The sequence below is a fragment of the Notolepis coatsorum genome (genome assembly GCF_963971535.1).
Source record: "Notolepis coatsorum genome assembly, contig: SUPER_13_unloc_1, whole genome shotgun sequence".
NCBI classification, from domain to species: domain Eukaryota; kingdom Metazoa; phylum Chordata; class Actinopteri; order Aulopiformes; family Paralepididae; genus Notolepis; species Notolepis coatsorum.
Window position 1 is genome coordinate 984,196 of NW_028174869.1, and position 12,519 is coordinate 996,714.

Here is a 12,519-nt window from a genome sequence, read left to right on the forward strand (position 1 = left end):
CCCCCCCCCCCCCACAGCCCAAATGGAATGATAACATGTGGTATTTAAATGAGACACCTGTACCTGTGCCTAGGGCTGGGCGATGTGGCCTAAAAATAAAATCCCAGATTATTATTTTTTAAATCTGATCTACGATTTTAATCGATTTTCTTCTCTTGAGAGCTAAAAAAAAGATGTTGTTTTTATTTGACACAAAAAAAAGTATCAAACCAAGATGAATGTCCCTATAGGGATTGAAGTGCAAACCTAACTTTCACCAATCTTCACTTAAAAATATTTTTATAATAATATATATATATAATATAAAAGGTTACTCTTGATCAAACACAGATGAATGTCCCTATTGGGATTAATAGTGCAATAACCTGCTTTTTCACCAAACTTCACTTAAAACAAATAAAAGGTGCCTCTTGATCATCAAACAAGAATGAATTTCCCTATTGGGATTAATAAAGTGCAAATCTAACTTTCACCAAACATCACTTGTTGTAAAATAATTTTTTTTATATTTTATTTTATTTTTTTTATCAATTTTAGTTTTTCAAAATCGTCCCAAATCATTAATTCGAATTATCGATAATATGGATGAATGGCCCAGCCCTACCTGTGCCCTAGCGGTAGGGCCTGGTCACCTCACCTTGATGATGTCAGAGGCCTGCGTGTAGGACAGAGGTCCGTTCAGGAGGCCGCCACCCACGGCTTTACTCTCACTGTAGGACGATGGTGACGGGGAGCTGGGGGGCAAGGTCAAAGAAGCCAGTAAACTGGGACCACTGTCCTTCCTGAGGGGGGGAGAGAGGGAGGAGGGGGGAGAGAGAGGGAGAGGGAGAGAGGGAGGAGGGGGGAGAGAGGGAGAGAGGGAGGGGGGGAGAGAGGGAGGGAGGGTGGGGGAGCAGAAGGAGGGAGAGAGATGGAGAGGGGGGAGAGAGGGATAGAGAGGGGGAGCAGAGGGAGGGAGAGAGGGAGGGTGGGGGAGAGGGGGGGGAGAGAGAGGGAGGGAGGGTGGGGGAGCAGAAGGAGGGAGAGATGGAGAGGGGGGAGGGAGGGATAGAGAGGGGGAGCAGAGGGAGGGAGAGAGGGAGGGGGGAGAGAGGGGGGGGAGAGGGAGGGGGAGAGGGAGAGGGAGGGGGGGTGGGGGAGCAGAGGGAGGGAGAGAGAGATGGAGAGGGGGAGCAGAGGGAGGGAGAGAGAGATGGAGAGAGGGAGCAGAGAGAGGGGGGAGAGGGGGAGCAGAGGGAGGGAGAGAGGGGGAGAGTTCAACCATAGAGGTTAATATCCAGCCAGAGGTAGGAGAGGATGTTTTGTTCCTTACTTTGGTTGTTAAGGTTTGTTTGTTCAACGGTTTAACTAACTTTAAGGTACTCTTTAATAATACGACTAAGATGAGGAGAAAACCTTGAATACTTAGGTGAACATTTTAAGGAAACCTCAAGGAGACATACGGGTGTTTTGTACAACCAATTTTATTTTAACACTTTAACTGCCGAAAACGCCGGAACTCGTCATTCCCCGCCATGCTCAAGTTGCCGAGGACGCCGTAACTCGTCTTTGATATCAATATTTCAAAAATCTGTGATCGAAATCATATTTCCGTTCCGGAGCCTTGACACACAGTGCTGATCTCCTCTCAACCCTCTAGCGGTTCAAGAGCGCCATCTGGTGGCCGATCGGCAGATCGAAACCGGATATCAACCTTTAACCCGGCAGGACTCACTCCATATGTGGTCCGGGCACTCGCTAATGTTAGAGAGACTCCGTCTTCACACAGTGAACATCGATCGGTGGAAATAACTCGAAAGAACAACATGATTTGGACGTATATACTATTATACAACCTGTAAATAGATCGGGCATTTCAACATCCCATAATCGAAAACTGTCTACTCCACGCTGATCGCCCAACGGCCCGAGGAGACTGGGGTGAGTTTTAGCGTGTAGTATTACCGTGTTCGATATAAACTGCTATGATGAACATATGACCCACATTAGATGAATGGTATAACGTTGCCCACGGAATTATAAACGCCCCCTCGCCCATCCGGTCAACATCAGATGACGTGTAGTAAATTCTAGAAGTACGTCCAGTTCAAATTTTTTATCTCGCACAGATTCCTACCAAACTGTATTTGATCATCAATATAATGCATTTGGGGCTATAAATCAAGTTCTGGAGAAAGCTGCAGAGAGAGATGAAAACATACTTATACTTTAGACCAGGGATCGCCAATTAGGTTTTGCGGCGGGCCAGATTTTCCCCAAGCCGTTGCTTGGCGGGCCAGGATCAAAAACAATGGCTAATTTAATATACTGATATTGAAAAAAGACAAACGTTTTTCTCTGGTCTGCATCCCCCCAACAACCGTGTGCACTGCGCCGCACTGCACTGCACCCACTCTGCAATCCGCCAAACAAAGTTCTCACTCATCCATTCATTCATGAACAGCTCTCAGCTGTTGCAGATCACCGCGGCGCCGGCGGGTGATGAACAGATCAGAATGCATGAAAACACGACTCACCATATTGTACCTCCTTGTTTGTTGTTAAGTCCTCCAAAATCCCTGCTAATGTTTGAAACATGTCATATCCACTCGCCGCCCTCCAATTCCAGATTGGCGTTGAATGCAGCTACTTTATCTGCCAACTTGCCTCGTTGTTAATGTTGTTGTTGTTGTTGTCGCCACATATTATGCAGAGAGGACGTCGGCTCGGCACGCAAGAATCACCGACCTGTTGCGATAAACCCGTATTTTAAGTATGGCTCCTGTTTATTAAAAGAAGCGTTATATTTCCCCGTTGCTATCCAAATATGTTTGTTTTGTTTTCTTCAACTCGCTCGCGAGTCGCATCTCGAACGCGGAAGTGAAAGTGCGTTAGGGAAAGAGACACAGGGCCCGGTGGGACTATTCCATTGGTTCTCCCAGTCCACCTGACCATTTCTAGCATTTCAATTGGCTATAGTGACAGACATGCTTTTGATGACTGCCGGTAGATAGATACAGCTATACAACAATACAACAATAAAAGACACCCTGGCGTCCCGAGTGAATATTTCCCGTGCGTCAAATAAATATCATATTCTCAAAATAATCTGACGGGCCAGAAATTATTGTTGGCGGGCCAATGTTGGCCCGCGGGCCGCCTATTGCCGATCCCTGCTTTAGACCATATTTTAGTATGAATATGTGAATGAAAAAGTTTAACGTTGCTACACCATGAACAATACATATAGGACATTGAATGGGCCCTAATAATGGCAATCTCTAGCAATAGAATTTAAAAAAAGCTACGGTGAGTTTCAGCGTTATTTTTTAACGTCTTCGATACTAACTGCTCTAATGATCACCCACATTAGATGAATCATCTAACGTTGGCCACGGAATTATAAACGACCCCCCCCCCCCATCCGGTCATCATCAGATGATACGTAGTAACTCCTAGAAGCACGTCCAGTTGACATTTTTTATCTCGCACAGATTCCTACCAAACTGTATTTCATCATCAATATAATGCATTTGGCGCTATAAATAAAGTTCTGGAGAAAGCTGCAGAAAACGATAAAAACATACTTATACTTTAGACCGTATTTTAGTATGAATATGTGAATGAAAAAGTATAACGTTGCTACACCCTGAACAATAGATATAGGACGTTGAATGGGCCATAGTAATGTCAATTTAGCAATACAATTTAAAAAGTTATAGCCCTGCAAAGAAGGGGACCTTCTCCATAGACAAATAGAGATGGCGACGGATGGTAAATTATGAATTTAACCCCGGCGATCAAAGTGTTAACAACAGATGTATGTTTATTTTGCAGCAATTCTTTGTCGTTGCCGCCATCTTTAGTGTTACAGCCCCTCACACTCCAGTTCTCAGGCTGCAGCTGGTTTGAAAGCGAAAGTAAACCGCTTCTCTGCTGGCTGTGGCTCCAGGGGAGTTGAACAGTTCTGGCTCTGCTGGTTTCTTTTCTATCTTTTGGTGCTTTTTTGGTGGACAAACCACCGCACATGTGCACCGTGACTCGTGACTGGAGTCTAGTTCTGCTAGCACACATAGCCTACTGTGTACAGACGGTTTCAAACTGTATTTTAAATTAGAAAGCAAACAAAATAAATGGACAAGAGAAAAATAAATCTCAATTTGGTCAGTATTGTCATTTGGACAAGCAAAGCCATTACTTTAAGTTGCAGGCAAGAAAGACAAGTCTGTCCACTGTCTCTGGGTTTAAAACTGCCCTGTTGCAGGTCACAAATAAAAAAAATAATCGATATTCTTTTTTTCGATTTTTTTTCTTTTCGATATCGATTATTAAAATATATTGCGATATTTATCGTTATCGTTATATCGCCCAGCCCTACGCAGGGTGCAACCATTTTGAAACTAATTTCAAATCTAATTGTTGCTACATGCTAAAAATAGGAAAGAGAAACTAACTGCGCTTCAATATATACCAATAACGTTACGTTTTGTGGTTTATTATCCCGAGTAATAAGAGATATAAACATAATTCATACAGAAGTAATTAGCTTGAAACCCCATAGAGGCTTTTGGGAAGTGTCGTTCGGAAAAATTCCAACGGTGATCGAAAGCTCTCGGTGTCCTTAGAAAATCTATCTAATAACACTTTAACCTATTGGTAAACTAACGTATTGATGATAATATACATTATAACTGCTGTTGTGACACGGTTATAATGTTTATACTTGAATACGTTTGAAAAATAAAACGCTACTTTTGTCAAACAGTCTAGAGGAGAGATTGATTTATGACGTGATGTCATTTTGGGACCGGTACCGGTCTCGTCGGGCTTAAGGGGTTAATTCAGTTCCAGTGGAGGGTGCTCATGTTGCCTCCTGATGATGATTCATTAACCCTTTCACTGCCACACGAGGAGCATCGCCGTCGGTTGTGTGATAGTAAAGGGTTAACCTTCTGTATTGTCACAGTGAAAGGGTTAACCGGCTGTCGTGTGGCAGTGAAAGGATTAAATATGGTCAGACACATATACACTCTTTGTATCCACCAATGGGAAAACCTTTCACGTCATACTCACGGCTGATTGGCTGTGGATGTCAATGACGAGGATTGGCTGCCTTGTGATTGGCTGGCACTGTTGAGGGCGGAGTCTGTTGTGCTGTCTGTGACCACAGAGCTGTAACCTGTGGTGGAATACAACATGATGATGTTCTATTTTCTGGTTCAATTAGATTAAGTATTAATCAACGTATCTACCTCCTGGCTGACTGTAGCTCCTCCCACAGTTACATCATCATCATATCCCACTAATTAACTGACTAATCAAAGTGATCCACTGACTGACTGACACAAAGCCCACAAAGCAGGCAACTCCTTGGATCTCATATGTTCCCGTAACTCCAGCATCATTAACACCACGGTAACTCCCCTACATGTATCTGACCATTCCTTCATATCCTTCTCACTAACTCTCATGCTTAACCGAAAGGTCTTCACCCCAACTCAAACAGTCTCACTCAGACGCAACCTGCCCTCCCTATCCCCCTCCACCCTCTCCTCTGACATACTATCCGCTCTACCTTTGAGTGACACCTTCTCTGCTCTCTCCACAGAGATGGCAACCTCCACCCTCCTCTCAGCCCTTACAACCTCCTTCAACAAGCTCTGTCCCCTCGTTGAGAAACCTGCCCGCTGTTCCCCACCCAGTCCATGGCTGACGGATGCAGTGAGAGAACAAAGACAGGTCCTGAGAGCAGCTGAAAGGAAGTATAGAAAGTCACGCCTCACTGCTGACATCGACACATATCACAACCTCTTGTTAACATTCTCCAAAAACATTACTAATGCCAAAGCTTCTTTCTTTCACCATAGGATCGAGGCCTCTGCCAAGAACCTTCGCAAACTGCATGCTACCATGTCCTCCCTCCTCCCTCCTCACTCCCCCCGCCACCCCCTCCTCCCTCATCTCTCTCTGCCGAAGACTTTGCGAACTTCTTTGAGGAAAAAGTGGAGAACATCCGCAGCTCCTTCTCCCAACCCCCACCCATTCCAAATACTGAATCGAGAACCTCATCCTTCACTCTGTCATCTTTCTCTCCCATTACAGAAGCCGAGACCCTGAAACTGGTAACGTTGAACCGTCCGACTACATGCCAGCTGGACCGGCTACCCTCCCCACTCCTCCAGACCATAGCACCAGACGTCCTCCCATTCCCTTTTTTTTTTATTGGTCTTTTTCCCCCTCCATTTTCCGCCGATTTTCTCCCATCCCAATGTTAGTCGTATGCCAATTCCCAGTCCCTTCCTGGTCGCTGCGCACTTACCCCCCACAGTCAGATCATCTGGGAGAGTGGAGGCTACCACGTGCTTCCTCCGACACACGTCCAGCCAATCACCGCTTCTTTTCACCTGGCAGCGCGGATTCTCATTGAGAGGGCGTAGCGTGTGGGAGGACCACACTATCCCCCTCACGTCCAATCCGCGCTTAGCAGGCGCCCCGACCGAACTGTAGGAGTCGCTGTTTACAACGACCCGGACCCACCCCGCCAGCTTCTCCCACCCTCTAATACAGCCAATTGTATCAGTGCAGACGGCCAGCCAAGCTGGTGACAACCCCGGAGCTGTGAGCTGGATTCGAACAGGCAAATCCAGCTCAGCTCCGGGGCTGGTGACGAACGCAATCTCCGCTCGGCCACCTAACCGCCCAACGTCCTCCCATTCCTAACGGCAACCATCAACTCCTCACTCAACTCGGGGGTGGTCCCCACCTCCCTAAAACAAGCCAGAGTCACGCCGCTCATAAAAAAACCAACCCTGAACCCCACCGTCATAGGCAACTATCGTCCTGTCTCTCTTCTCTCCTTCCTTTCTAAAACACTTGAACGTGCTGTATCCAACCAACTTACTGCTTATCTCTTACAGAATGACCTCCTAGACCCCAATCAGTCAGGCTTCCGGACTGGCCACTCCACAGAAACGGCCCTCATTGCGGTCACAGAGGCACTTCACTTCTGGCCTCTCCTCTGTCCTGATTCTCCTAGATCTATCTGCAGTCTTTGACACAGTCAACCATCAGATCCTCCTCGCAGCCCTCGCAGGAATGGGAGTGGCTGGCTCTGCGCTGACATGGCTGACATCATACCTGAATGACCGCTCCTACCAAGTGTCATGGAGAGGGACCCTGTGTTTTTTTTTTAAACAACAGATGTATGTTTATTTTGCAGCAATTCTTGGTCGTTGCCGCAATCTTTAGTGTTACATCCCCCCACACTCCAGTTCTCAGGCTGCAGCTGGTTTGAAAGCAAAAGTAAACCGGCTTCTCTGCTGGCTGTGGCTCCAGGGGAGTTGAACAGTTCTGGCTCTGCTAGTTTCTTTTCTATCTTTTGGCGCTTTTTTGGTGGACAAACCACCGCACATGTGCACCGTGACTCGTGACTGGAGTCTAGTTCTGCTAGCACACATAGCCTACTGTGTACAGACTGTTTCAAACTGTATTTTAAATTAGAAAGCAAACTAAATAAATGGACAAGAGAAAAATAAATCTCAATTTGGTCAGTATTGTCATTTGGACAAGCAAAGCCATTACTTTAAGTTGCAGGCAAGAAAGACAAGTCTGTCCACTGTCTCTGGTTTTAAAACTGCCCTGTTGCAGGTCAAAAAATCCATTTCCCCCCCCCCCCCCCCCCCCGATATCGATTATTAAAATATATCGCGATAATTATCGTTATCGTTATATCGCCCAGCCCTACGACCAACCACCTCAAACTAGGGCTGGGCGATATGGCCAAAAACGTTATCGCGATAAAATTATAAAATTATTTTCATATAACTCGATATCGATAATTATCGTCGATATAATGTCTGTCAAGTTTAATTAACTTCTTATGCCCGGCGGCGATGGACGGGCTATTAATAGCATAGATATATATAATAGACTTGTTTTGCTGCTGCGAATGTTGATGTCGTCATCAGTCCGCGCACGTTAGCAGTTAGCCGACAAGCGGAGTATCTCATGACAATGTACTAAATACCCCCATAGTACATTGTCCACTGTATACCACTGTATACCACTGTATACCCCACACTACTATAAACGTGGCCTCAGAATTCACGCCACACACATACTCGGCACGTAAATATATAAAATAGTGCCGTGCAAGCTAGTTATCCTAGCCAGCCTTGTTTACTACTAGAGTCCTACCTCTCTACCCAGAGGTGCACTGCGGGTCTCCTTCGCTCTCGGCCATCTCCTTCACTGATTGGTTGTTAGTGCGTGTGCTCATATCCAAGCTTGGAAAATCGATATATCGAAACTTTGCGACCACGTTTCATGTTTATTTCGAGGAAATAATTTATCGCGATAGTTATCGTTATCGTTTTATCGCCCAGCCCTACCTCAAACTGAACCTAAGCAAAACAGAATTGCTCCACCTGCCGGCCAAAACCTCCCCCCTGACCGACCTGTCCATCACAGTCGAGAATGCAGCTGTGACCGCGTCCCTGACTGCCAAGAACCTTCAACGACCAGTTGAACTGCTCACATCGCAGCGACAACCAGAACCTGCAGATTCCTCCTGAGCAACGTCAGAAGGATCCGCCCCTTCCTGACAAAAGAAGCCACCCAACTCCTCGTCCAATCAACAGTCATCTCCCGCCTCGACTACTGCAACGCACTGCTCGCTGGCCTCCCGGCCACTGCCACCAAGCCTCTTCAACTCATTCAGAACGCAGCGGCCCGCCTGATCTCAAACCTACCGAAGTCGGCCCATGTCACCCCACTTCTTAGGGACCTGCACTGGCTCCCCATTGCTGCACGAATCCGCTTCAAGGCCCTCGATCTAGCATACCGTGCGGCAAAGGGAACCGCTCCCGCCTACCTCCGGTCAATGGTCTCTAACTACACACCCTCAAGACCCCTACGCTCTGCATCTTCTGGCCGCCTCAGACCTACTTCTATCCAAGCTCCAGGAGGGTCATCAAGGAGAAGCCGCCTATTCTCAGTCCTTGCCCCACAATGGTGGAATGAACTACCCATCCCAGTTAGGACAGCCAAAACACGTCCAATCTTTTGCCGTCTACTAAAGACGCACTTCTTCAACCGTTATCGGAAAAAATATATATAATAATAAAATTTTAAAAAGATCTAACCCTAACTAACCTTACTGTCATGCACTTGTCCTAATAAACTAACCTATACTGTAGCACTCAACACTTTGATGAACATTGTTACTCAGCTGATAGAGTTGTACCCTTCTTGCTGTCTTGTCGCACAGAACTTGTAAGTCGCTTTAGATAAAAGCGTTCAGCTAAATGACTAAATGTAAATGTATGACACTCACTAGTGCTGCCGTTCTGCTTCTGTGTGCTGGGCGACCTGGCGGAGAGCGATGAGGGTCCTCCCACGACTCCCAGTGCTCCCACAGCGCTGCCTGGTGCTCCCCCCGAGCTGCCTCCGCCGCTCCCCATGCCCCGGAGCGCCAGGCCCCCTAGCGGAGTGGGTGCTATGAGAGAGGGTCCCGTCAACCCCAGGATCCCTGCGGTGACCGCGGACAGGCCCGGCGCGGCTCCCAGCAGACCTCCCGCCGACAGTGTCGGGCCTCCTCCGGGTCCCACGGTGCCGCCACCCAGAGGGCCGGGGAAGCCGCTGCCCACGGCGCCGGAGGAGGCGGCCTGCGCGTAGGGCGCCGGGGTGGAACCCGCTATCAGGCCCGCCATGGTGTTCAGGGACGCCGGCATCCCAGACAGGCCCAGACCGCCGGACATCTGGCCCCCCAGACCCCCGGACATCTGCCCCAGACCCCCAGACATCTGCCCCAGACCCCCGGACATCTGCCCCAGACCTCCAGACAGGCCCAGACCCCCGGACATCTGCCCCAGACCCCCGGACATCTGCCCCAGACCTCCAGACATCTGCCCCAGACCCCCGGACATCTGCCCCAGACCCCCAGACATCTGCCCCAGACCCCCAGACATCTGCCCCAGACCCCCAGACATCTGCCCCAGACCGCCGGACATCTGGCCGCTGGCTATGGAGCTTTTCCCCAGAGAGAGGCCCAACCCGAGCCCCAGGCTGTTGGAGGCCGGCGTGGACGGAGCCAGGGGCTGGGGGAGGCAAGCGAGGGGGCCCAGCGGGCTGAGGCTGGGGGGCGAGGGGGCAGACGAAGAGGCGGGGAGGAGGCTGATGTTCAAGGGGCTGGGGTTGGTGACGGAGGCAGCCGTGGATGAGTGTTGCGTCGGGTAGTGATGGTGCTGCTGCTGCGACGGGTGTGGAGGCTGCTGGGTGACGACGCTGTAGCTGCCGGACGAGGTGTTGGAGAGCAGACCGCCCATGTTGCCTAGGAGACTGTTGCCCCCAGCGCCGCCCGCAGCGATGGTTGCCATGGAGATCAACGAGGAGGAAGTCGGTCCCGAGGCGGAGGAGGAGGATGAGGAAGAGGAAGAGGAGAAGGACAACGAGGAAGATGGATTGCCGTTCTTCACAGGTGACTGTAAAACGAGCAGAGAGACAGAGACAGCGTGAGACCCTGAGGGGCGGGGGACGTGTGTCCTTGCACTACATAGCAGCTCATCACCGATTGGTGGATGGGTTTCAGGTTCCCTGCACCCAATCATGAACCATCACCCGATCCCGGACGAGCCCCCATTTATGTTATGACCCCTGAGGTCTAAGGGTAAAGGGCTGTAACATAAACGTTGGTTGATGGAAATGACAGACCAACGTTTATGTTACCCATCCACCAATCGGTGATGAGCTGCTATGAAGTCCACCAATGGAGGGGCAGGAAGGGCAGGGACCAATGGTGGAGGACGGGTTCTGGCTGGAGGGAAGAAACAAAATGGAGACAAGACACACACTGGGGAAGCAAATACATTGGGATGAACAGTCCTTATAAAGACTAGGGATGCCCCGATCACGTTTTTTGCCACCGATACCGATCACCGATCGTCGTGAGCCATATCGACCGATACCGATCCCGATAATTTTTTATTAAAACATTAAAAATAATTTTATATAATTTTTTTTTATATAAAATATATATATTATATAATTAGACTTGTACTTGTATTATCTGCGAGACATCGCCACCACGCAACAAGTCAAAATGCTCGCTATCTGCAAACAGCTCCACTGTCTGTGTGTACTGAGTAGCCTCCAGCTACGACCAGGATTCTCCGGCGCTGCAGCTGGACCCTAGTATTGGTATAAATCACATTCAGCAAGCCCTCAGCCCGAATACGCATCGAATCAATGTTATAAGACATTGATATCAGGAGCTATCTGTAGCTACTGCTAGCCGGATATATAACGTTAAGACAACACCTCAGTGGGGGCGGAGCCAGGCATTCATGGAGTAGGACGTGTTTCACGAGTGCTCCCTACTATCGTGCAAAAATACACTTTTCTCCCCATTAGTCCTTATTTTATTTTTATTTGTTATTGGTTTTCTTGTTGAGTCGTCGAGTATCAACTACTTTCGTCGACTTTTTTCAACTTTCTGCAGTGTTAATGGAGACCCGAGCCATGAGCACGCCAGCCGGCAGACTGTCACCGAATCTGTCCTCGCCTTCGCCCGGAATCAGTGAAATAAGTGAAGCTGTTCTCTCGGTCATGACCAAACTCCATGCAGACTTTGAGGTACGCTTCGCTGAAACACAAAGAAAAGCACAGGCGGAATTTTTTGATACCCTTCATCGGGCAATGACAGAGGAAATTAGATTGGCGGTCGACCCGTTGAGAGAGAAGATGGAGTCGCTACACGCTGCCTCCACGGCTAATGCTAACGAACTAGCCTCGCTAACGACAGAGGCCTCACAACAGGACGAGAGGCTGGCGTGTCTGGAGAGCTCCCTGCTGGCTAGGCAGGCTGAAGTTGCCAAACTACAGTCGGTAATTGTGGAAATGCAGTCCCGGGAGAGACGTTACAACATCAGGATCGTTGGTGTCCCGGAGGGCAGTGAGGGAGGTCGTCTCTCGGAGACCATGCCGGAGTTGTTGCAGAAAATACTGGGGGAGGATGTCCTCCCCAGCCCGCCCATGTGCGAGTCGGCCTACAGAGCGGGCAAGACCAGTCCTGGAGGGAACAAGGAGCCGAGACCCATCATTGTTAAGCTAAACAGGCTACAACAGAGGGAGCTCATCATGCGGTCGGCCCGTGCCAGGAGAGGTGAACTTGGTCTGGGCAATCACAAAGTGGCCATTTTCGAAGACTTTACGCCGGAGGTTCAAGCACAGAGAGGCGAATACAAAGTGGTCATGGCCAGGCTATGGAAATTGGGCCTGAGGCCTACGCTATTCTCCCCCGCGAGATTATCTGTGCTGTGTAAGGGCGATGATCGTCGATCATTTTGGTCGTTGGCTAAAGCGGAGGAATATCCCGGGGGGATAGCCAAGACCGTAGCTTGATAACTGTGTCGGGTGAGTGACGTGGCGATGTGGGCCTAAATACATTGATAGGGCGGACTACTCACAAATGTTTATTGTCATGCCCAAACAGGCTAACTGGCCATTGCCCATCCAAACTAACGGGGCATCCCAGTGACTTCT

The 12,519-nt window shown here is 48.9% G+C and overlaps 1 protein-coding gene across 1 annotated transcript in view; it reads right to left on the bottom strand.

The window, feature by feature from the left end:
* Positions 1 to 628: 628 nt before the first annotated feature.
* LOC311239736 (uncharacterized protein) overlaps positions 629 to 12,519 on the bottom strand; it is a gene marked incomplete at its 3' end in the record, with an annotated part of 95,758 nt that continues 83,867 nt past the window's right edge. The window contains exons 11-13 of the mRNA XM_084338432.1: positions 9,314 to 10,460; positions 5,053 to 5,158; positions 629 to 782 (exon numbers count right to left, since the gene is read on the bottom strand). Of these exons, the coding sequence (XP_084194558.1) occupies positions 629 to 782; positions 5,053 to 5,158; positions 9,314 to 10,460 (1,407 nt within the window). The remainder of the gene's footprint in view (positions 783 to 5,052; positions 5,159 to 9,313; positions 10,461 to 12,519) is intronic.